A 27177-nucleotide genomic window follows, 5' to 3' on the forward strand; every position below is an offset into this window, starting at 1 on the left:
ATGTGAGATGATGGATGTGTTAACTAATCTTAGTGTGACAACCATTTCACAATATACACATATATCAAGTCATCACATTGTACACTCAACTTACACAATGCTGTTTGTCAATTAGATCTCAATAAAGCTAGAGGAAAAAACAATGTGATTTCTCAATCTTTTAGAAATTACAAGCCTGCATGTCTTCAATTCTGGAATCCTACTTCCATTCTAGAAGTGATATGTAATATACACAAAATTCTTTTCAGTTAAAGGTAATACATTTTTAAATTCATAATACCTATTTAAAAAGGAAACACTACACTCCATACAACTGATAGAGGGACTCATCTCAAAGATATACAAAGAACTCACACGACGTAACAAAAACAAAGTAAACAATTCAGTCAAAAATGGGCAGAAGAACTTAAGAGACTTCTCCAGAGAAAATGCAAATGGCCGACAGGCTTTGAAAAAATGTTCACCATCCCTCATAATCAGGGAACTGCAAATTAAAACCACAATGAGATACCACCTTATACCAGTAACAATGGCACATATTTAAAAAACTAGTAACAACAAATATTGGCGAGGATGTGGTGAAAAAGACACTCTCCTACACTGCCGGTGGGAATGCAAACTGGTCCAATCACTATGGAAAGCTGTATGGAGGTTCCTCAGTCTACTAAAAATGGAGCTACCATATGACCCAGTAATTCCACTCCTAGGGATCTACCCAAAGGTCACAAAAACATTAATTCAAAAGAATACCTAGCACCCCTATGTTTATTGCAGCACTATTTGTAATAGGTAAGACTTGTAATCAACCAAAATGCCCAAAAATAGATGACTGGATCAAGAATATGTGGTATATATGCGCCTCCCTGGTGGCACAAGGGGTTAAGACACAACCTATAAAGCTATCCACAGCCACTGCAGCACAAGTTTGATCCCCGGCCAGTGAGCTATCCACATGGCACAGCAGACCTCTCCTGACTCGCCTGCTGCTCCCCTCAGCAGTGTATTTCAGTCAGTCTGTCTGTTCTGTTCCCCACTCTGTCTCTGGTGATTTCTCTCACCCACCCCCCCACCTCTGGCCTGTAACCCAGTTCTTCTATGCATAAATAAATCTTTAAAAATATATATGTGGTATATATACACAAGGGAATACTATTCAGCAATTAAAAAACATAAACTCATGCCATTCACAGCAACATGGATGGAACTAGAAGGGATGATGCTCCATAAAATAAGTGAGAAGGAAAAAGAAAAATATCGGGTGGTTTCACTTACAGGAGGAATACAGGTAAACTAAACAAGGGATCAAGGAAAATAATAATTAAAAAAAAACAACAAAACAAAAATAAACAGACAACTATAAATCAGAGACATTCTGCAGGGGAGGGGGAGAGAGAGGGATCAGAATAAGATTAGGAAGAGCACAAGGGACTATAGTGATAGTGCACAGGTGAGTAGGTGGTGGAAATTCTAGGGGGATAACACCTGGGGAAGGAAAGCAAACATTGTAAACAAAAAACTAAACAATGATGTAAAATATATATAAATAAATAATTTTAAAAAAGGAAACACTACTCTAAACCAGGATAGGAAAATAGTATCTGGATTATTGCTAAAGGATCCCAAAGTCACTGCCTGTGTCCATTATCCCACCACACTGAGCTGGAGCACTGGAAGGGCTGCAGCCAGGTGGGCAGCCCAGAGCCAGCCAGTTTCTTAGCTGCTCCTGAAATTGCTTGGTCCAGAAAAGACTCAGAAATCACCATAAATCTTCCCTCCTCAGGAAGGTATGATCAGCGCTAAAAGAACACACTAGGAGCTGAGTAGAAGTGAAGGAAGAGGGCAAGAGGCCAAGATGTCCTCCTTCTATGGGGAGCAACCAGATATATCACTCATTCCCCTTTCTGCCAGGTTCCATGTTTGCTGCAGAAATGGCTGTGTGCTTGTATAATAAAAGAATTGTTTGGTCTTTCTAGCTGACTTCTGGCAGGGAGTTTCTAAAACCCTTGGAATTTCCTGAGTGATACAGTGTCTTATTTATTCTTGGGCCTGTTGGATCACAACTGAGTGTACACTAATGATGTGACTCATGGTAGGCTACTGAACAGCCTGGGAATGGGGGATGGTCACCAGAAAGATCTACCACCTGATTAGAGAACTGGCACTTTCAGCCAGCCTCACCTCTGGGGAGAGAATAAGTGTTGGAGATAGAGTTCAATCACAAGATCACTCGTTCAGTCAAGCTTGCTTATTTAATGAAACTCCAATAAAAACTCTGGACACTGAAACTTTTGTGGAGTTTCCCAGTTGATGAACACACCACTGTGCTGAGAGGGTGATAGGCCTTGATTACAAAGGGAGAGGGCATAGAAGCTCTGCCTCTGGAGCCCTCTGAGTCTTTTCATTTGGTTGCTCCTAATTTGCATCCTTCCTGATAAAACTAAAATCACAAGTATAGTGCTTTCCTGAGTTCTAAGTCAAACTAGCAAATAGCCAAACCTGAAAGGGTTATGGAAACCCCAAGTTTGTAGCCATTCTATCAGTATGGACATGCTCTGAACTTGTTTGTAGCCATTCAATGACTGCAGTGGGGCAGCCTGTGGAGGATGGAGCCCTTAAATAATGGGACTTGTGCTATGGATAGTTGTGCCAGCACTGAGCTGCATGAAGTACACCAACCAAAACTGAAATAGTGTATGCATAAGTGGAAGAAACTTTGACAGTGCAGTGCCCAGAGTAGGTGCACCCTCTGCTTAAGGAATCCTAGCCCTGAAAATAGAGGGTCAAATAAGTTTTAAAATGTTGTATACGTATCCTCCACATTTATATAATAAAGGCTCTAAAGGTCTCATAGTCAATAATTTTTAAATTCTCTGAATACCTTCACGATCATAACTAGCTTGCAAAAGGGTAAGTTTTCAGTCCATCATATATCAATTTTTTTTAAATCAATATGTTTAAACAATCTAGATGATGGGATAGAGAACACATTAATTTTACTATAGATGACTCCAAGTTAGAATTCCTCAAAAAGAAAGTAAAAGTAGGAAACCCAAAGGTGGGAATAGAGAGGGTTGAAAATATGGGATGATCTGGAATAGTGTGCACTTATTGTGTGCCAGACAGAGCTAAGGAGATGGTGAATTCGACGACAACAGAGCCATTTGCTGTCAAGTAGAGGAGACATATTAAGTAAACAGCCGCACAAATGACAAAATATTCTCATTTTTGGCAAGTGCTACAGAAAGACATACTAAACCTGCCTTACAGCAGAGGGAACTAATAAGTCCTAAATCAGTCTAAGGGGTTGGTTAGCGAGGTGTTCTTGAGAAGGTAATATTTAAGTATTGAAGTAAGAAATTAGATGAAGATAATAGAGAAGATGGTAACATTCCAGGGAAAGGCAGGTGGGAAGGAAGTGATATATCTGAGAAACAGTAAAGTCACTGTGGCTGAAGTCAGTATGTAGGAGAGAGAGAGAAAAGGAAGGTGTGTCAAATGTGAAGAGGTGAACAGGGGTCAAATCATGTTGGGGCATTGTAAAGGTGCTAAAAGTGGGAAGGCACTGAAGGAGTGCAAAAGAGGTCTAGCAGGATCACTTTGAATCTTAGTAAGACCACACATACTTGTAGTTAAGACAAGATCTGGAGAAAAGTAAGATGGAAGACTGGATGGGAGGCCACTGTGAAAGATGACCCAGTTGGTAGCAAAGATGGTGAGGAATGGAAAAGGCTACCTCGAAGTTCAAATACTAAATATGCTTATTAAATATAAAATAAAAACTAGGAAAAATATTAGAATGTGTTAAAAAAAATCCAGAATGTGGTAAAGAACTTGAATTAACCTCTTCCTTGCTTCACCACTGGATAGAATTCTATTCAAGCATCAGCTATAGTTTCTAGAATGTAAGGAAGACATGGAAAACTGGAGGTAATCAGCAGGTTGATGTCTCAATGGTTAAAATGTTGAACATGTGTAAAAGAAACAGGTAAAGGAAATGTTCTTATATGACCTTGAGAAAGTAAGTTATGACTTGAATTATTCACTGAGAACATTCTATGGGGTGGGTGATGGCTTCTCAAACTCTGTGTGCATGCAAGGCAAATTTCTGTTAAATCTCTAGGCTGATTCTGGAGATTCTGACTTCAACAGGTTTAGGGAAGAGTCCAGCCACTGCAGCCCATATCACTCTCCCAATTCTGATGCAAATGTTGTTCCAACCACACTCTGAATACTGGGGTGCTGCTCTCAAAAAAGCGAGACACAAGTTCATGACAGGAGACTAAGAGAGCAGAGGGTAGGGTGTGGTCACTCAGTGTAATGTTAATTTCTGCCTGGGGGATTACAGTGGGACTTGGGGAATGATAGTCAAGGCAGGCTTGGAAATAAGTGTATAAGTGTATAAAGGTATAAAGGAATTTCCACACCCAGAAATCGTCAACAAAGCACAGTACAAAACCACCCAATCAGGATACGATAAGGGTTGTCACCCCCTATCTCAGGGCTCACTGCTTCGCAGGCCTGTTCCATTTATTACCTGAAGTAAGAATTTTATGCTCTTTGTTTTTGATCAATGTAAAGATTATCCGTGTTAATATATTTCAAGATTTAAAGATTTGCATACAGTCATATTTTCTACTGTAAAGAAATTAACTTTTAATTTATCCCCACAGCTCAATTTCTGGGAGCATATGTGGTAATGTTTGTTGAACAAATAAATGATTAGATGAAAATATTAATGCAAGAAATAAATTGGTATTATGACGGTACTAGCTTTACTTATTTAGAAATGTATTTTAAAATGACAAGTTTTTCACTTAAGAGTATCTGCTTTTAGGCAGTAAAATGGATTTTAGAATAAAATAGTTCTTACTTTAGGAGACCATTAAAAGCTCAGTTTTTCAAGGAATTTAGCCAAAAATTAAGGATAATACTGACCTACTCCAGTCTATCCTAAAACCACACCTAGGCCAATTTGCCTCTCAAACAATAGATAGTAAATAGAAACTTTAAACTCTATGTAGAGTCCAATAGTACATTAACACTTTAGAAGTTTAGCCGGAAATGAACACATGATGAGAACAATGTTAACCATAAAGGAAGCTACAAAAAGGGACAAGAACTTTCCAGACCAAAGTATAGCAACAAAGACTGGGAGAAATGAACAGCTTTAAAAAAAAAAAGGATAGCACAGCTATGGCCTATGAAGTTCAGGAAGGTCTATCAAAAGATCCATATCTTCTGAAATTCAAAATGATTATATTCTTCTGAAACATATCAAAGACCAACATGTGACTTCTATGATGAGAATACCAGGAATAAATCAAAAAAGCAATTTATATCCTATAAAATCAAAAGGCCTACTTATATAAAGTGATCAAATCTCTCTGATTTCTAGGATGTGAAATAGTTTAAAACCAAATTATATAACTTTCTTCCTCAATAGAGTCACATCACTATTTCAGTGTATATTCATATTTTCAATATACATTTATTTTTACTTAAAACAATTCCCTAAACCTAGAAACTTAAACTGCAAAAAAGGGTAAAAAACAAAATAATTTATCCAATGATAGAGTAAGGAAAAGGATTCCCATCTTCTGTCTTCTTAGTCAAATGATATTTCTACTGGTTAATTCTTTTCCCCAAAGGAAAAAGGTGTTGCTTATTAAAAGAGGTTTACATGGAAGAACACATTAATCTAATTTTCTCTAATTTTCTACATTCAAAGAATCACAGACTGAGAGATAAAAGGGACCGTATAGAAAAAGGCCATTCCCTCTAAAATATCCCAGACAGATGGAAGTGGTGAAAGGAAACGCAAAGACCTTCCAGTCCACTGTGTGCTATAATTACTTGTTTAATTGTCTGGCTTCCAATTTCCAAGTTCTGTGAGGACACATAGTGGGATTATCTTGTTCACTATGCACCAAGCTCAGTGCTTAGAACACAGAACATCAATAAACATTTGCAGAAGGGCTGAATTAATATCTTCCTCTTCCAGATGAGAAAACTGTGGCTCAGATAAGGTTTTGAGGTCAAAATTCCAGTTCTTCCAGTCTCATTGGCCAGAGCTCTCACTTACTTTCATTTTTACACACAGTCATCAAATTTTCTTAAATAAGGGAAATCCATTCCTCTCTAAGCATTTCTCTTACTTTGATCCAATGGAATTACACGGAGTAATAGGTCTACTTCTAAGTAAATATCTTTAAATGGACTTTTGGTGGCAGGGTCATTTCAAGTACCAAGAGATGATATTCTAGGTATACTTACATGGCAGAAATTTTAGTTTCTTTACTATCTCTCACATGTCAACAGATGTAGCTGTTTGTTCAACAAACATCCAAGCTTCAACAAGCATCCATAACTGAAATTTCCAGGTGTGGTCTGGCCAGGGCAGAACACGCAAGGATGTGAACTTTTCTTTCTGTCACCTGTTGGCCCCACAGCACCGATGCTGGCTTCTGGGCCGCCTCCTGTATCTACCCACTGAGCTGCTATTAGATCAAATTTCCTTACCTATTGTCTTTGCAGTTAGTTTTCTGAATGTGTGTACAGGACTATCCATCTATGCTATTAGATCTTGTTTGACCCATTCCTCTAGCTTGTTGCAAATTTGACAAGTATGCCAATATCTTTAACTGGGCAATCACTGCACTAAGTGGGCAAATAATAAAAAGTTAATCCTCATATAGTACTTACTATGCTCCAGTTTCAAGCACTTTTAACTCATTTTATTCTCTCTATAAACTTCTAAGATAGATGTAATTTTCCCCTCACATTTGAGACTTAAAAAATGAAGGTACAGAGAGGTTAAGTAATTTGCCCAAGGTCATAGTAAGTGAATGAGTAGCAGATCTGGAAACTCAGCCAGTCTGATTCCAGAGGCCATGCCCTTAATTACTAAATTATACTGCTTCTCATTATTATCATATATTTTTACTGACAACTTTCTGGGCTGAAAGGAATACATTAGTCAATAATCCTTGGGTAACAATGCCAATCATTCACAAAATGGCATAACTACACTCTTTGATAGCCCAAGTTCCTCTGCCTTGAGGGTTCTGCAAATGTTTTCCTGAACACTAAGTGTTCTACAACACAGGCCTGACCTAGCTGTCCAGAAATCTGTTGCTTTCCTTTCATTCATCCTCAAGCAGAAATAAAGTCCTGGGGATCTGGACCATATTTGTGTTTCTCTTTTATCTCCCATGGCACCTTCTACATAATGAGAACACAACAGAAATTCAAGTCTTATCTTTGACAGACTACAGAAAAAGCCAAGGAGATTTTTGCTGAGTTTAATCCGGTAGGAAATATAAGAAAGTTGAAAATGGGAGTTAGGAAAGGGTATCACTTTAGCTCTTTTAACTTCCAAATTCTCTACAACTGAGATTCTCTGATATAAGCAGAGACAGGAATGTACTGGTTTTCAAGCTAATGACTCTTTGTCTGCCAATCCCAGTCTTCTGCTCATCCCCTTCAACCAACTATTCTTTCTTGGGGTGAGTCTACAAGTCTCTGAAGAGCACGGCCCGCACCTCACTATCTCAAAGGTGTGACACACACGAGGAGTTTAATAAATGCTTGTTAAAATGAACTCCCTGGTGGCAGGGATTAAGACGCAACTTATGAAGCTATCCACAGCCTCTGCAGCACGAGTTCCATCCCTGGCAGGCCAGGGACCAACTCACATGGTGTAACAGACTTTTCCTGTCTCACCTGCTGCTCCCCTCAGCAGGGTATTTCAGTCAGTCTGCCTCTTCTGTTCCTCACTCTATGCCTGGTGAATCCTCTCACCCCACACACCTCTGGCCTGTATCCCAGTTTTGTATGCATAAATAAATAAATCTTAAAAAAAGATGAACCAGCCACTAAATGCCCACTTAAAGTTTTTATTATCTGCAACCCCTCAATGGTCATACTCAAGGTTGGGGAACTAGAACTAAGGTGCATGTACACACACGCACACACACATACTAGAGATTTCTCCTCTACAAGAAAACAGCAATGGACTAAACAATTCTCACTTATAAAGTTTAAAAGTTGGGGCGGGCTGGGAGGTGGGGGGGAGTTGCCTGACTTTTCCCTCATTGTTTTATTTCCTCCATTGGCTACCTGACTAGCACTTAAGTAAATCCTCACATTTTTATTATACCTAGAAATGAGAGACAAATTTGAAAATAGTAGTAAAGACAGGCATTGGAGATATCAAGGAAAGTCAGTTTCTTTTTTATCTCTATCTCTCATTCCCTAAGGAGAACTGGAGCTTTGGCTACTAAAGGATCCCCTGATTTTTCACATGGGATCACACAGATCTTGGCTACACCAGAACCTTTTTTTCCCAACAGCATAAAATACAACTTCCCTTTTTGGCACTAGACTCCCATGTATAATCAGCAACCAAATTCAATTTCTCTTTTTCTTAATATCTGTATTCTACATGATTTACTCCAGGCCAGTAAGTAACTGACTGACCAATTCAGAAGTATCTCTTACTTCCAGACTGGCAGCTATTTAGTGAATAATTAACCACTCCATACTTTCTATCAGGGATGCTTGTATTACCAGGGTAAAGATATCCTTTCTGTCTCAACGATGTCATAAAATAGGTCTTTGCCAGAGAGACACCCTCATTTATCACATGAAATGCCATGTGGTATTAACAAGGTCGATACTATTTGTTTAATATATTTTGCTCTCCCGGGGGCTTGAAATGATTTGTTTTTGCAGCTGTAACAGAGTTAAACTAGGGATTTAGCTTCAGTTTAGCTAGTTGAGCATATATAACCAGGGGCTATTAATTATCTGCCTAGAGGCCTTTGGTCATCTTACAAACTACATCTTCCAAACTCCCAACTAACAGCACCCTTCGGGTCCTAAGTGACACCACAGGCGGCCAGATTCTGTCCTCAGCTTCTCAAACCCAGCTCCTTGGGAGATGAAGGGAGACTAAATAATTCAAACCTGTATTTCTTACTCCAAACCTCAATCTCCAACATGAAAACACTAATACACAGAGTTTTAAAAAGTTGAGTAAGAAATTGAAGGAATTCTGAATTTTAATTCCAAGGCTTGTTTCAGACATCTTTCCACATCTGAGAAATTAAAAAAAAAAAAAAAAAAAACTTTTTCTGACCTTAAAGCAACAATAACCAGCCCTCTTCCCCTTTTCTCTCTTTTCACACTTCTGCTCTGCCTCAAATGGAGTTGAACAGGCGGGGCGGGGGAGAAAAATGGAACAGGAGAGGAAGAAGTTAGCTCCAAAGATAAGCTTGTCAGAAACTGTACTACCATCCTAATTCCTCCCTACCTGTTTGTGAATGTTAGTTGGGAACAACTGCTGAAAAGCTTTGAGGAAGAAAAAAAGCAGAGGGGAGGTGAGCAGGAATGAAGGGGTAGGGGAAAAGAAAAATGAGAGCAATTCAAACAAAAATGAAATCTCACACACACACACACACACACACACACACACACACACACACACACACACACACAAAGAGACGGGAAAAATGCTCCCCCCACCTCAGGTCCTAACAACATACTTCTTTATCAGAGGTTCATTGTCAATCAATTAGCCGAGGCAGCAGGGGTTTGTGGGGTGGGGGCACCAGGGAAGACAATGGGCAGCCCTGTTGTATTACTATTTAATCACTTTTGCTAAATAAATAGAGCAGCCCTGAGGTGCTGTCATGTCAAGGGAATTTATAACAAAAAAAAAAAAAACCTTCATTTTTCATTGGTCATTCCTTTTTTCCCTTCAGGACAAGAGAGGGTTATTACTGTAGCCTTAAGTTCCATCTTTGTGTTTCTTGCCTTTGATTCCCACTCGGACCCTGCCACTTTCTGGCACTAATTTGTCAGGCTGAACAAAGAGAGGATTTGTACCTCCTGTAAGGTCTCAATTAGGAATGGCTTCTGCTGTATTATGTGCCATTCAGGGAGGACACAATGCTGGTAATTACAGGAATTTGCACTAAATGGCTGAAGAATTCACAGCAAAACTCCCCCCCACACACACACTTTGGGTTTACCCCTCCCAAGAGCTTGGGGGGGGTGGGGAAAAGGAGAGCAAAAAGCTCTAAGTGCCAAAGAGATGTAATTACTAACAGCAGTCCCAAGAGGTTAAACAGCAGCCAAAGGAGTAAAACCATAAAAAGTGACAGTGTAAAAAAAAACGGTGTAGGGGATCCCGTCGCTCAGTTTTGCTTGCTGTCTCTTCCATTAACATTTTCAATTTTGGGTTCGAATCAGGAACCTTGTTCCACGTGAGCCATCAGATTTCTCCTCGGGATGACAAAGCAGTAGCAGAAAGAACACGTTAAAGGACGGGGCTTTGCATCTTGTGTTACACCTATAAACAAGGTCCTGGGCCCCTTATTGCACTCATCTCTTGGGTTTCTTGCTTGCTGGGACATAATGGGGAAAGTATGTTTGTACTAGTGCCAAGAAAATCCTGCATCTCTGGAGGAGAAATAGGTATGTGCACATGTTTCATTCCTGAAGAAACAGGGTTACTGCCTTATAATCTAATTTCTGCAGCATTTTGTGAACAACCTAATTTAGAACCACTCACAGGTACATACTGTGTAAGTATTTTAACAAACTGCAAACTCATTTGTTTTAGCATTAACATTTTAATGCCACACATTCCTCAATGCCAATGTAATTTTGAATCTCAACCAGTAACTTCACTGAAGAAGATACCCCATTTTCTCCTACAGGAGTGTTTCTGGAAAACTGCATTAAAGCACTGTCAAATTCATTGTTCTTAAATATCACTTATCTCACGTGCGCCTCTGCTCAGAAGCCTTCCATGACTTCAGGGTCAAACATGTTCAACTTTATCAAGCCACCTGGTCAAAAAGGACTGAATATCTTTCACCTTGGCACATCTGGTTCAATGTGTGGGCCTCATTTCTGTAGCTCTGTCACAGCTGCCTTTTGGCATTCTGGACATGGTACCTGATTAATACCTGTCTTCCCTACTAGACTGCAGAGTCCGTGAGAGCAGGATCTTGACTCAGCCAGGTACACCCCTAGTTTCTGAGTTTTTGGTGCATGGCCAGAAATTCAGCACACAATAAATGGTAGAATGGAAGAACTTAATTTTCAAAGACATGTTTCAGGGACAAGGAGCCACAGTACAAAGGCCCTGGAGACAGGGATGACCCAGGTAGGTAACAGCTCTGCAGGGAGACCACCGTGGCCAGTGCTTCCTAAGTAGGCTGCTGTGGAACTGGAGAGTGAGCCATGGAGCAAACCACACATCATCAAATATGACTATAAAAAGTTCAAGCACATGTTAAGAAATATACAGTTATGCAAAGCATGTATTTTCAAAACCATAACCTCAGGCATTTGGGGATGATCATGGTCCTTTTTTTCTCTCAGGGACTCTTTGAGATTCAGAGAATATAGAAATTCTTCACCTACAGAAAGAATTTAGTGAAGTAAGGCCAACTTCCCTACTTTGTAGATTTAAAAGCCAACATTTGTGGCACCCCTAAATAGCAACTGAATGACATCATAATAAAGAGCTACTCAGTGCAATCTTCCACTTCTGAATTTTATTCATCAAAAAGATTTGAAGAAGGAGAGCCTAAGGAGATAAGAAATTGTAGTCTAAAGAGGCTCACTACAACCATGAAATATTGATAAAGCCAAGTTTTCAACTAAAACAATTGACCAGACTTTTTGGTATTCTGGAAGACAAACATGCTCTGCCACCAGTTTTTTCACCAAATGCATGTTTTTATGAGGATGCAAAGTTAGAGGACCCAGGACTTAAGGAAGAAGCAGCTGGTTTTGATTAACTGTGTCTATGAGAAACATAGATCAATTTTTAAAGTTCCATCTGCTATAATAATCTTTGATATATTGAAGAGTCTCCCACAAAATTAAAAAAAAAAAAAAACAACCAACTATTCAGAGGTTTGCTTAACAAGTTTTTGCCTTTTTCTTTTGAGACTCTGCCCCCTACAGGAGATGGAGCATTCATACATGCACTGGGATACCCAGATTCCAGGCAGGGGTGATGAGGGATGATGCAAGGCAACCTGGGAAAGCACAGGTGTCACAGAGCAACTGAACAGTGACCTTCTCTGATGGAACAGGGGGCCTTTAAATGACAGTTTTCTACTTTGGACTCTGCCACATTATACCTGGATTGACTTCTCCTCACTGCAGAATAGGAACCTACCTGCCCCTTTAGAACTCCAAACCAAAGCAAGAGGCAGAAGCAGAGCAGAGCATGGAACCTGACCCTATCTCCTGGATTCCCCACCACCACCCATCTCCAACCTCTTCTCCAACTGTCCCCTCACATGAACACTAGGTTTAGCCAGCAAAGGGAGGCACCCCTAAAACACGAAACCTAAAGAGCTGCCACGAAGCTTCAGCCCTGCCCATCATGTAATCCTTTTTGTACTCTTTTCTAATTAGCTTTCTTCTCCCTGTCCTTCCTACTCAATTTCTTCATTTTCCTGTTTCCATTTCTTTAGTTGCCAGCTGTGGCAAGCCTCCTAAGTGGCATCCTTTATATGCATTCTCTTTTCTCTGAGTGTTAGCAGTGCTACCAATCTAGCACAGAAGGTGGGCAGTGTACAGTCCAGAAGAAGAAATTTGAGAGGGAGGTACCCCCTAATTAGGGGACTGCTTGATGGCAAAACTTGCATAGCACCTGAGGCTCCTCCCCTCCTTTCCTAGGAAGTTTCCTGATTCAGCCACTGCGGTCTCTACCTTGAGAACTAAGCTGAGTTGTTCTCCCTGATTTCAATAACGACAGATTTGTTGACCCTATCAGCAACATAAAGGTGCTGAATGCACCATAATTCCAGGCTGTCCACAGACAGTGTTTAATACATTCCTGAGGAATGTTTTAACTCTGAAATATAACTTATGCACTAGTACAATATGACACTGAAATGTCAATAATTTCCAATCACTCTAAAGCCAGTATCTCATTTCAAAACTATTTTCCAAAAGTGGCTAGCTGACTGCAGAAGACCCTTCACACCTGCAGATACACGCACATCACCTAGAGTGGTTTCTCTACCAGCTCAGTATTTCTGGCTTCCCCAACCCTACCCTGCAAGTTTCTACTTCAAGTCACTCAGGCCCTACAGGCAAAGTAAGGATGATTCACACACTCCCCTTCTTTAGATACATTATTGTTCATTGGAAAAGACCATCATCATAACTATACCTAAATTCAAAAAAGTGGGTTTTCCAAGCAACAACAAATGTTGGTGAGGATGTGGTGAAAAAGGAACTCTCCTACATTGCTGGTGGGAGTGCAAACTGGTCCAACCACTGGGGAAAGCTGTGTGGAGGTTCCTCAGTCTACTGAAAATGGAGCTACCATATATATGATCTGGCAATTCCACTCCTAGGGATCTACCCAAAGGACACAAAAACATTGATTCAAAAGACCACCAGTACACCTATGTTTATTGCAGCACTATTTACAATAGGTAAAACCTGGAAACAACTCAAATGCTCAAAAATAGATGACTGGATCAAGAAGATGTGGTACATATACACAATGGAATATTACTCAGCAATCAAAAAAAAAGATAAACTCACGCCATTTGCAGCAAAGTGGATAGAACTAAAAGGAATTATGCTTAGTGAAATAAGCCAGAAGGAAAAAGAAAAATTTCGGATGGTTTCATTTATAGAAGGAATATAAGGGAACCCAATAAGACATCAGTGTAAAAAAATAATAACAGTACGAAACACAACAAAGCAAAAGCAGACAATTATGAATCAGAGACATCCTGCAGGGGAGGAGGAGGGAGAGGGATCAGAGGGAGGGAGGGAGGAGCACAGGGGACTGAGGTGATGGTGCAGTGGTGAAGGAAACTATGGGGACTACACCTGAGGGAGTGGGGGAAGCAAACATTGTTTAAAAATGAACAGTGATGTAAAAAATTAATATAAAAAAATTAGAGTCAAATGAACTAAACTGTAAGTAGCTTATACTAAGAATAAAATATCTATGAAAATTTTTTAAAAAAGTGAGTTTTCACCTGGCCACTAGTGGAAGCTTAGAGTAGAAAATTTAGGATGGAAGTTTTCACAAGGTCAAAAACCAGAGCTGGGGATGAGGGATGACTACCAAGTCATTTAACCAGCTGTGGATGTTTCCAGAAAAAAATAAGAGGTGGAAGCAGCAGGGATTATCAGTTACAGAAAACCTAACCAACAGGACCCCAAAGCGATAAAATCCACAAAGTGATTCCACCAAAGAAGACCCCTCTTGCTCTGGAGGGGGGGTCTATACAAGAGCCTCTTTTTTTTTTCCCCCAATAAACACACCTCTTTCAAAATGCAGCTCTTTGCCCACCTTAGTCTATGTAAATGTCACTTTTTCCTAATAAACCTGCACTTTTAAAATGCAGCTTTTGCCTGTCTGTGACTACTCAGTGGTCTTTTTCCTTAATAAAACTGCCATGTGCCACCCAATAGGAACTCATTCTCCAAGGAACCCAAGGATCCCACTCCCCGAACCCCAAAAGCACCTCTATTTGGCTTTTCAATGTAAGAGAAAGCAAAAAATTTTTAAATTTGTTTTAAGCTGGTGGTAAGCTTCCTGTTCATTATCAAACAATGTACTTAAATTGGATACAATGAAATTAAAAATCTCCCAAATCAGGCTTCCAATTAAAACTGCATTCATGGTAAATTTCTTGTCACAAATTGTAGGGTTTGGTGAAAGGGGAATGATTTCACTTAGTTTATAGGAGACAAATAAACTTGATTTAATAAACTTTTTTTTCTTTCTAGTTTGTTGTCTGGGGAAAGTGAGGAGGAGTAGGGAGTAAGGCAGAGAAGCAACAGCAGGGTTTTAAGAAATAACCGAAGATTGACCTTGAACGCCACTTAATGTCTCACTCTCCCAGAGCAGCTCCACGAGCCTCGCAATTCCCCGGGATGAGGCACCGACCCATCGTGACTCAGAGATCATCTGCTGAATCATCGTGTGCCCTACTCTTAGTCACCTCCAGATTTTCTGGTAAAGCTGATTTTCTAGATTCTACCTTAAGAGAATTTAAAAGGTTATGATCAATGCTGTTACTGACAAGGGGCATTTTCCTTGCCTAAGGAGTATTATTAGTCAGCTTCAGGCCTGAATGTCTCTAGTGAGAAAATATGTGCCATCCACATTCACGTGACCTTCATTTAAGAAGACAGAGGAAATAGAATCACAGCAGAATCAGGAAGCTGACATCCTAGTCTGGATATGCTTTGGCCAAGTCATTTTGATTCAATGGGACACATCACATCTGCTTCTCTTTACCTTACCAGTACAGCATGAAGATAGAAAGATGTTTTAGTCTAGCAAACTCCTTGAAGGAGAGATGCTTTTTAAACTGGAGGTAGCGATGACTAGTCGACTAGGGGATTTTTAAAGTGAATTCCAATTGTAAGACTTGGGACTGTTCTTTATAATGAGCATTAGGTTGAGAATTTGCATCATACCTGCACATTTGAAACTCTGAGCAGTGAGTCCTCGTTCCAAAGACAAAGTTGTCAGAATGCTCAGGAAGCTGGTGGTTACGGATTGGCGTTTATTCTTCCTGAGCTCTTGCCCACCTATCTGGTCCTTGGCTTTGTTCCTCAGTGTGACTTGCAGATTTTGCTCTGAACTCCTCGCCACATTGGCGGCTGTTTTCAGAGCCTCCATCCACTCCTGAGCCCTCTGCCGGGTCTCAGCCCGGAGGCGGAGGACATCTTGGGGGAAAATAACTTGAAAGCAAGAGTCACAGTCATCCAGGTTGTCTATCTGGACAGCCAGACACACATCCACATTGTAGCTTAGCAGGGGATCCTCGTCCAGCTTGCCGGGCTGAAACGCCATAAGGTAGGCCCTGCTCAGCACAAAGGTAAATGCCTTCCAGTTGTTCTGGACAGTTAGCCTGTAGAGCGTCCCTGATTTGAGGATGTTTTGGTACTGCTTAGGGCTATCCAGGACAGGGGATGGCACAAGCAGCTCACTGGATTTCTTCTGTAAACAATGATTCTGTGTACAGTCAACATGATGACTGAGTCCTGGGGAGTTTGCCAGCGCATCCTGCCGTCCCATGTAGCCAGGCACGGTGGCATGCACGACTTCCCAGAGCTTCTGCCCCCAATCCAGAGCCTCCCACGGTGACTCTGCCTTTAGCTGCAGCTGAGTGTTGTCATACAGAACGGTGTCCACCAGCCTGGCCTCAAGGTTGCCCAAGACAGAGATGCTCTGAAAGTGAGATAGCTGGTACGTGGCACAAAGATTTTGATTCCCACTGCTGTCGAGGCTGTAGAAGTATAAGTTGTAGGGTGAGAGCTCTGCATAACAACTTTGCCAGTAGCTGTCATGGTCCTTCCTAATCTCCAGGTAACCCTTCTTCAGAATGTTTGGGAACACCTGCTTGTGTTCTAGAAGTAAAGAATAAAACACAAAACAAAAGAAGCATTTTGTTAATTTGTTAATATGAATGATTTGAAGGGGATGAAAAAGCAGGTGCAAGCAACCAAAACAACAGGGGTGGGCACAACCAGTACACACTAAACATAGAAGTACATTTCTAGGACAGCACCTAATTGACAACTTGTAACTGGAGGATGTCTCAGGTCGAGAAACCTTAACAAGGGTGGAGTGTGAGTGCAGTGTACAGGAGTGGAGTGCAACGCAACATCCCTATGACGTGCAGAGGGCTGTGGGGGAAAACACAGGCTGGAATTGGAACTGTCTTGTCCCGACCCACGGGATTCGTAGGCACGAAAAGAGAAGGGCGGAGGATGAAATGAGGGGCTAGAGACAACTTGACGCTAGCGCATGCTTCTTTTTTTTTTTAATAGAGGCATGTTTTATTTATTTATTTATTTGTTTGTTTGTTTATACATGCACTAGCGCATGCTTCTTTAGTTTTCCTTTTCCTTCTCTTACTTTTCCATGTCTTTCTTTTCCCTGTCTTTCTTCCCTGGCCTTCTCTCTGCTCCTCTCACAGCACTCTCCTCTCTCGTGGTTCTCCTCTTAAATCTCTTTTCTTCTTCCCTCTCTCTCCAGGGTTCTCCTCTTATATCCTGGTAGCTCCTCCCCCCGTACCTCCCAGTCTCATGTGATTTACAGGAAAAACCTGTGGTTCTCCGAAAGCGAAAGGGTAAAGCGAAACTTAACTCATGGCACGCATACGCAACGCGGCGCGTGCTCCGAACGGCTCCGGACATGGTCTGTGCCCTATGGGCCCACGAAACAACAGCACTTGGCCAGGATTCTTTATTTTCTAGGTAACTTTCTATAGAATACTACATACGTGAGAATTTTCCTCTTGCCATCCGACCCACATCCCTTCTAAACCCGAAACTGTCACGGGGCAGTAAAGCTGGGAAAGGCGCATGGAAAGGGCGAAGTAGGCTGGGAAAGGCGCATGGAAAGGAGCTGCTCACAGCTCCTCAGACTCCACATTGTCGTTGAGGCCACTTGCTAGGCCTTCCATCTTAGAACCCTTTCTCATGTCATAGAGCATGCACAATGCCCAGAACTATGTGGATACTTAATAAGGACTTGCTAAATTATAAAGCCCCAGCACAATGCCCAGCATATTGTAGGTATAATTCCTCTCCCCCGTTTCACAAATTTATCTGGTTGTACCATCTTTAATCAATGATTTGCTGCAATATATACTAGTTTAGTACCTTAATAAAAGAGAACAGTCACTAGGAACTTGCTGACATTTTGATCGGGTGTGAAAATGACAACACACGCAGGAGGCCGCGCCAGCGCACCTCCCTGGTTGGGGTTTTCTTTGCTGAGATGTTACTCAATCTCTTTGCTGACACACATTGGAGATAGTCATAAGCTAACTGATTCATCTCCTAAAGAAGACACATGGCACTCCCAAAGGGTATGAGTTCTGATCTTGGCTGGAGAAAGAACTAGAAATGCAGAATTAGATCTTAAAATAGCAAAGTGAAAGACAAAAGGAGAGAAATGTGGGCAGAGAACAGCCAATTTTACCAGCTTTACATCTCTGGTCCTGACTATCATTAGTATTTCTGGAGTAACTAAATCCATCAGTTTCTTGCAGCCCTAACCCCTCTGGAGAGAGAGATAATGGCTGCTAGTCACAGGTTATCTTCCTTTCCTGATCATCCAGCAAGGGAGGCAATGCAGTGGGGGACCCTGCTGCCACCTCCCCCCGCCACCCCTGGCTCATTTCCATTGAGCTCTGCCAGTTCAGCCTTCTCCATAATGTGACCCCCTAACCCACAGTCCCTTCATCTGGATCCCTCCAGTCTCAGCTGCATGTCCCGACATAAAATAAAAATCACCCCTCTTGCTTTTAGCTAGGAATTTTCCTATTTTTTTTTTCTTCCCTGCGAGCTCCTTACAACAGCTACCATGAATTACAACTTCTGCTTTAATTGGGCCCAGATCAATGACAAATCTGACTGAAATCTCACTTCTTTCTGAGGTTCAAATTGGGATGGTAAACGCCAGCTCAGAGGACTGAATGAGAAGTCCTGCCAAGGGGGTAGCAAATGTCCCTTACCCTCATGATGCACAACAGGAGGAAAACATGCATTTTGTTTCAGTGTGTCCATCTCAGCACAGTCCTCTCTAAGCAGCTATGTTAAATGCAGACAGAACAGGAGTGTGTTCGTTGTAGAAACCACACATACCTACAGGCCACAGTTCTAAGTGCGACTTCTTGAAAGAGCAGAATCAAGAACACAAATGTGGTCAGGAAACTATTCACTGGGGTGGCCTGTTTGCATGAGACTTTATTAATATTTTGTATGTGATGTATTATCTTTGATTGTGGAGGGCAGGAGAGCTACCATTTTCCTTTAATCTCTAACAGCTGCTACTTTCTATTGGCTCTCAAGTTTTCTTCCAGCCTTTTCGTTATGAACCCATTAGAAAATATGTATTTAAACCTAAGCTTTTATTAGTTTGCTGTAGTTCAACTTCTTTTTCCATAGACCATATTATTCCAACTCATTGAATTGTTCAATCTCAAAAATAATACCCTGGCTTAACTAATATCATAAATGACTCAGATGGGACCACTGAGGATTTATTGCCATTGCCTTCCAAAAATATGGTCAAAATGATACCATACTTACGAATTTCATACAGAAACAATGGAAGAGTAATTTATTGTTAAAAAGGGGGGGGGCGAACAAAATAGACACGAAACTCTTCCGTTCCCTTTTGCTTCCCACTAGTATGACGAGTCACTCACTCGCCCCTCAGAGAAGATCCATACCCTTTGCCTTCCACCTCTTACCCAGTGCAGGGCCTGAGGGCAGTAACTGCGACTGGCTGAAGAGGAAGTAGAGAATTTTCCTCATCATGCACCTGATTCATTTCTGTACTGCAGACCCATCAGGAGTTCCTCTTTTGCCACAAGTTCCTCTATGTGGTCTCAAAAGAGTTTCCATTTGCAAGGCCACTGCCTTAATCGAGCTCCTCCTTCTGGGTCATTTCATATAGTCACCACATTAACCTTACTGAATCACTCATAGCCCTACATGCGGCCCCTCTTTAGGCCAAAAGCCTTCACAAGTTTTCTGGCATAAATAGTCAAGTCCAAACTCCTTATCTGGCCCTAAAACATTTCATCACGGGAACTTTCCAACACATGCCAAAGCATGTGGAAGAGTCAAATGAACACCCATGTACTCAAGCCTCAGATTCAAAAATCATCAAGTTTCTGCTTTTTGTTTCATTTCTCTAACCCCTCTCCAATTCTTCCTTTTAATTGGGTTGGTTTTGCTTTAATTTTTCTGGAAGATTTGAAAGTTATTTGCAGGACATATCACCCATGTAATAGATAAAAACTTCAGAAAATCTCATCTGACAGCGTCTTCATCCCCAACAAGATGAGTAATTTCTTTTCTGATTCCGGTTTGTGTCTGATTTTACCAGGTTGCCTCAAAAAATGCCTTCAATACAAATGATTTGTTTAGATTCATGCATTGATTTGATTGATGTCTTTTAAGTCTCTTTAAATCTATAACAGTTCCCTCCTTCTCCATTTTTTCTTCATGTCATGTATTTACTGGGGGAAAAAAATTGCTCCTTTGTCTTATAGAATTTCTCAAATTCTGGGTTTGGCCAAATGTACCTTCATGATGTGAGGAAACAGAGGAACATTTAAACAATGTTTTTTATCAACTGCTATTTAGATCTCAGGGTTTTGATTTGTTTTGTTTTGTTTTTGCAAGAATACATCATGGGCGGTTGTCCTAATTATAGAAAAATTAAGAGTGATCAGAGGGTTCAGGGGCTGTTAGCCTGATGAGTCCATCATAAATTTACCCAGGGACTTTACACAAATGCCACCACTCATCTCCATTCCCTGTACTCCAGCCTCGCATACCTTCACGCATCTTCTCTTACCACACAGCCAACCTCCACGCATTTTTCTCTCACTGTACCCTTGCCTAGACTTCCCTTCAGCTCTGCTTGCCCATGTATTCCTCACACATGAGAGCTAATATAAAATCTCACCTATTCCTGAGGACTTTCTTCATCCCTGACAGAACAACTGTCCTCCTCTGAAGGCCCTGGCTCTATGCTGACACCATTTCTCTGACTCATATTCCAGATACCATTTCACATTCACTAGATACAAATTAAATTAAAAACAAATTTTTAAAAAATCAGTGAAAAATGTTAGAAAGTATCTGCCTTCACAGCCAATACCTACAATCCTCCTGCCCAGTCTGTGTATGATTTGATATGAAGTATTTCTAAACATATATACACATATGTCATAATATAATAATTTGGTGTGTTTGTGTATATTAACATACATAATTATTGAGCCATTATGTGCTTTCGTTTGGTTATTTTATGCAATTTTGTCTTTTTAAAAGCCACTACATCCCAGATCATAATAAATATAACATTTCGGAAGTCTAGTTTATCAAGGAAATCTAAACTGCTTGAGTCAGCACAATGAATGAAGTCATAAGAAAAGGATTCTCAGGTCAGGCAATATTAGAATGAAAGCCAAAGAGCAGTAGTAAAGGGAACATCTAAGTCCTTTTTTTTTTTTTTTAAATGTCTTTATGTTTTACTTATATATTTTTTACATCATTGTTCATTTTTAAACAATGTTTGCTTTTTTTTTCAGGTTTAGTCCCCAGAGAATTTCCTCCACCAATGCACCCATGCACCATCACTACAGTCCCCTGTGCTTCTCCCTCCCTCCTTCCCATCTCTCTCCTTCCCCCTCCCCTGCAGGATGTCTCTGGTTTATAATTGTCTGGTTTTGTTTTGTTGTGTTTTGTATTGTTATTATTTTTTCCTCTGATGTCCTATTTGGTTCCCCTATGTCCCTCCTGTAAGTGAAACCATCTGCTATTTTTCTTTTTCCTTCTGACTTATTTCACTGAGCATAATTTCTTCTAGCTTGATCCATGTTGCTGCGAATGGCATTAGTTTATCTTTTTTGATTGCTGAATAGTATTCCGTTGTGTATAAGGACAGATGATTTTTAAGAGTCACAAGGCTAGAGAACAGGATTTACAGTGATTATTTGGGTTCAAAGATAAAGGAATAAGCAATTCAAAACACATTTTCTGTTACTAACTAGTGCAAAGCAGGACACTAAGCTGGAGGCACTAAGCTGGAGGCACAAAGATGACATAAGTTCTCAAGGAGCTTATAATTTGGTTTTGGTAAATGGCTCTTATATGAAACTTGTAGATCAATAAAACTGATTAACTCAAGATTAAGGAGAAAACAGTGTCACTTCAGAACAAAGACACTCCTATGATTTGGGTTTTCTTCATGTATGGCCAATGCCAATTATCTTTACTCGAGGTCATTATCTCTGATGAACAGACCCCATTTCCAGCTTCCCAAACTATAGCCACTTGGTTCAACCTCTCCTCAGAGCTCTGGCCCTGGCTCCAGCAACGCTGACAGCCTAGAGCATGGGTGAATGTGATTAGACTAGACTTCTTCAGAGGCACAGAGCTCCCTGAGACCCGCCCATGCACAGGCCAGCCTCATCTCATCCTCCAAGTCTGCGTGCTTCCCTGGGGTTAATTACAACTGCTAGGCTTCAGGACTTGGCTCTAGTCACCTACTCCAACTCCAGGGGGACTTCTGCACTTCCTCTCCAACAACTGACCATCTTTCAGCTCCATCTACCCTCAACCCCCAGAGTAACAGCCCCTTCTGGCACTGTATGAATAGAGACGGAAGGCAACTTTCATCGACTGCCTGGAATTCCGTACTGAGAAAGTCGCTGAGACCACATCTGGACTCAGCAGGGAAAAACACTATGATGTCACTAGGTGGGAAAAGATAGATGCTATGCACTTGCCATCTGGTTTTACGATCTTTATCAACACAGGTCCTTACTCTCCTTGACTCCAGAGACCTAATTCTTCCACAAGAGTAATATCCTAGACCCCTTAGACCTCTTTATCATAAGGTACAAGCATACCTCGTTTAATTGCATTTTTGCTTTATAATGTTCGGCAGATATTGCAAGGTTTTGGCAACCCTGTGTTAAGAAAGTCTATTGCCGCTTTTTTCCCAATAGTTTGAGCCCATTTGTGTCTCTGTGCCAAATGTTTTGGCATTTCAAACATTTTCATTACTATTATATCTGTAATGGCAAGCTGTGATGATGCTGTTTTAATTGTTTTGGGCACAATAAACCATGCTGCTATAAGACAGAGAATATAACTGATAAATGTGTGAATTCGGACTGTTTCACTCACCTGCCATACCTCCATCTCCCTCCCTCTCCTCAGGTGAAATTCCCTTAGTCACAACAATATTAAAATCAGGCTAGTGAATAACCCCACATCAGCCTGGCCTAGTAAGTGTTCCAGGAGCAAGAGGAAGAGTTGTCATGTCAAGGCAAGATGCTCCATTAGCAAAAAGGTTACACCTCACTGAGGGCTCCAATGATGATTAGTTTTTTAGCAATTAAGTATAATTTAGTTAGGGTGCATATATATTGATTTCTTTTTTAGATCTAATGCTACTGCATACTTAATACACCACCGTATAGAGTATACATAATTTTTATATGCACTGGGAAACCAAAAAATTCATGTGACTCACTTTATTGCAATATTGGCTTTATTGTAGTGGTCTGGACCCAACCTTTATTGACACCTGGAACCAGATGTCTGTAACATCTCTAAGGTATACCTGTACTTACTAACTCCCAACCTGGTACTCCTTTTCTTTACACAGGCATTTTTCTCATTCCTCCACCTCACCTATCTTCTACTCCATCCTAACAAGGGTCTTTAATGATGACACCCTTCTACTTCACCCTTTACAGTCTCTTCCTTGTTTTACTGCTAACTCCTCTAGAGTCTATGGCCAATAAGAAAATGTATTTTTTTATTTAAATATTTTATTTTATATAATTCTTACATCTTTTTTCATTTTTGCACAATGTATGCATTTTCAGTTTGGTTATATTCCCCATACAATTGCACCCCGCCCCCCTCTTATTTGACTCTAGTCCTTCCTTTCCCTGCCCTTCCCTTCCCGCCAAAACGTATTTTTGTATAATTAAAACTTTCATATTTAATCACCAATAAACACTACTATCACCTATATTCTCTATTTAAGCCTACCCTGCTTAATGTAGGTACAGAATTACCTTAGTCCATTTGAACTGTAACAAAATATCGTAAGTTGGGTAACTTAGAAACAGAAATTTATTTCTCACAAGATCAAGTTCAAAATCAAATTGGTGCCTGCCCTGTCAGTGTCTGGTGAGCCAAGCCTCCTGGTTTATAGGATGCCATATTTTCACTGTCACTTCCTGTGGTGGAAGGGGCTAGGGAAATCTGTGGGGTCTCTTTTATAAGAGCATGTAAGGGCAGGACATGGACACAGTGCAGGTTTTCTGATCCCATGCAGACCGGGTAAAGGAGGAGTCAGAGTCCTCAGTGATTTTGCAGGTTTTTTATTGGGGTTCACCAGGCATATGGCAGGCAGGGGTGCTGGGGGGCCGGGAGGCTGGCAGTCCTCCCAGCCCCCAGCAAATCCTCACTCTATCCCGGTGCTCTAGCGTTCGTTCTGCTGCTTCTACTGCTGCTCCTTCAGCTTCTGCTTCGGCTTCTACTGTTGCTCCCGCTGCTGCTGCTGCTGCTGCTGGCGTCCCCCCCGTGACGCCGTCCTTAAAAGCACAGTCTTAGCTCAGCTGAATCCCATCTACCTATGCCCACACCCTATTCCAGGTGCCCGCCATCAGGCATGCATTCAGGACAAGGATCCATCATCTATCCTGATGGCGGAAGGGCAGAAAAGCCTGACATTTTCCTTACCCTACAGAGCACTAATCCCATTCATGAGGACCCCATCCTCTTGACCAAAATAACCTCCCAAAGTTTCTAATATCATCCCATTGGGAGGGTTAGGATTTCAAGATGCGAATTTGGGAGGGTGGATGTAGGCAAACATTCAGACCATAACACTGATCAAACACAGATTCATGTTGCTCAACTTGTATTTTTAACCCAGACTATTCGTTCTTTTATTCATTTCAATAGATCACAATCCTCCAAACAATTTTTCCATAACTTCTTTACTCTCCCCAAACACCTCTTTCTTCACACACTGTAGGAAGATCCTTTACATAGACTACACTTGGTTTTAGTCAACATTATACTAACCAATAACCTGCGCAAATGCTGTAGCACACAGTAGGTGCCAGAGTCAATCAGCAAGTTGAAATCATAACTGTCCTTAAAGGCTGAATGACTGTGGGCAAACAACTGAGTCAGACTCTCAGTTTTGTCTTCTTTTTTTTTTTTCCCCAGTAACTAAAACTACACATTTTATTTTACCTCCCTTCCTTCTGGTACAGGTGCTAATCAGCACTAGAATGTTAGAAAAAAGGCAGCACAGGAGAAGCAAAGGCTCTGGTGCAGTAGCTTCTAAACAGCAGAAAATGGACTCAGCTGTTTAGAATTAGAGGCAGGGGGCCCAGGAGCTGGGGAGCAAGCACACAGCATTGTTTATGTCACCTTTCTGCTTCTAGGCACTGCTCAGTTTTGGCAAGGTAATAGGAAGCACCAGATTAAAATATAAAACCAAGAGCACAACAGTTACATGTAATAAAATCAGCACATTGATAATCCATGATGACATTTCCATACCACCCAAATGGAAGCCAGAACAAACAAGTCAAAGTCAAAACAACTCTTTATTGGTAGGTACAAGCAGTCAGCTGCTTTTTTTCCCAACATATGAGAACACAGCCTTTCTTCACCAAAGCTAGAAAGGATTTGAAATTGTGTTTGAATACTGATACCTTTGAATTCCTACAGAAAACTACTACCAAATAATGAAACATAAAACATATCACTACACCAGATTATAAATTCTTTTGATTAAACAAAGGAAATTCACCCAAAGTCTGTTTACAAAAAAATAAACCAAACCAAAAATCTTATGGACTAATTTTTTATCTTCTGAAAAACTTACTTGTTAAATTTAAAAAATACTAGATGTGTCTTAGTTTTAGGCACAAGACTTTATATTCTGCTACTTATTTTAAGGAAAAGGAAACAGCTTAACTCTGTGTATCTTAATAACAAAACAAGACAAGGAAAATTGATTTAAATATGAACAACTTTCGCTTTGAGGCCATCTGTAAATATTTACTGATTCAATACAATTTCTCTGCTTGGAAGTTTGTGAACAGTCAACATGACTCCCTCCTGTTCTTACACAGCAGCCATGTCATAATAATGAAAAGTATGAAATAGAACAACATCATCACCCGCAAGGAAATAAACAGTGAGACCATGCCTCAGAGTACCATGATAGAGTCATCTTTTAGAGCACTGAAAAAGAAAGGCTGGCTGATTTTAGGCATTAAGCAAACCCTAACAACAAACACATGTGTGTACCATATTAACGTGTGCCCACATCAACAGTAGTGGGGCTATGATAGCATCCAACTCACTGTAGTATCATGAGAAAGAAATGATAGCCCTTAGAACAATATATGATACATCCTAGGTGCTCAGCAGTGACCAGAATTTGAACTGTTTTATTTAGTCTTTTGGTCAACGTAAGAAACTGCCTCCTTGTTAAAGCAGTCTACCATTTCTGTCCCTGATTTCTTCAGAATCTTTTTCTGTAACATCTTAAAATATCCCTCTGTACTAATCTCTTTTCCTCCTGTCTTCCAGTATCCTAAGGTTTATTGTGTCTATTAAAAAGTATTCAGTTGCTTCTACTTCTCTTATAGTTCAATCTGTCTCCTTCAGTTCCAAACTCTTACAGTGCCTCCGCTTCCTGTCAGCAGGACCTGGCCTCTGACTACTGCCTGGACCTCATCTCACATCATCTCACATTCCTTCTTTCACTCCATCCACAGTCCTCTCATGTTCTTTGAACAAGTCAAATACCTTCAAGTCTCAAAGCGTCTGCAGTTGCTAAATCTTCTATTTGGGACTTCTCTTCCAGCTGCATTGAAGGATTCACTTCCCTCAGTTTTTCACCTCAAAAGGGGCCATGCTCAGTGAGACCATTTCTTACTACCACAAAGAGCCCCCCTCTCAGTCCCTTTCTAGCTTACCACTTTACTTCTTTCAAAAAACTTTCCTTAAGGGCAGGGACCTAAATGTCCCCTGTACACAGGAAGACCAAAACATCACCCAGTTGGAGGACACAATTTAGGTGGAGAGCAACAAACTGAACCCCAGGATCATACAGACCTACCTCCGAGTCACAGCAGCACTCGGTGACCACAGGTTTCCCCTCCTGGGGGATATCCGTGAAAAGCTGATGGAAGAGGCGCAGGGAGCAGACCAGAATCAGGGCTTCCGGTGAGAGAGGCTGGGCTGCTCATGCCTGGTTCCTCTCCTAAACTAGCCCTAAGTCACGCCTCCCCACAGGTGGAGTGTACAAAGGGAGGGAGAGAGGCCAAGAGCGTCATTCTAACTGATTTTACATAGACAAAAAGCTACAGAAAAGGAGGTTCCCTGTCCCCCAAAAATGCCTCGCCCTTGCCAACTTCCAGGCTTTTTGTAAAATATCCTTTTAATCTTTACTTTCAAGTAATTTTCAAGTGCTTCTTGCCAAACATATTACATTTAGCCTATTTGTCTGGCTTTGAAGATCATCTGTGACTAACCTCAGCCGTTCCAGCTCAGCCTCCCAGCCGTCCCCCCACGGGCTAT

General features: G+C 40.9%; 1 protein-coding gene across 4 annotated transcripts in view; it reads right to left on the reverse strand.

The window, feature by feature from the left end:
* Positions 1–27177, reverse strand: part of PLEKHM3 (pleckstrin homology domain containing M3) — a 181556-nt gene that overhangs the window by 121423 nt on the left and 32956 nt on the right. For all 4 annotated transcript variants that reach the window (XM_037523938.2, XM_037523939.2, XM_037523940.2 and 1 more), the window contains exon 3: positions 15487–16422. In XM_037523938.2, coding sequence (XP_037379835.1) covers positions 15487–16422 — 936 coding nt within the window. The remainder of the gene's footprint in view (positions 1–15486; positions 16423–27177) is intronic.

The sequence above is a fragment of the Talpa occidentalis genome, unplaced genomic scaffold (genome assembly GCF_014898055.3).
Source record: "Talpa occidentalis isolate TD23 unplaced genomic scaffold, MPIMG_talOcc4v2.1 talOcc4.3, whole genome shotgun sequence".
Lineage (NCBI taxonomy): Eukaryota > Metazoa > Chordata > Mammalia > Eulipotyphla > Talpidae > Talpa > Talpa occidentalis.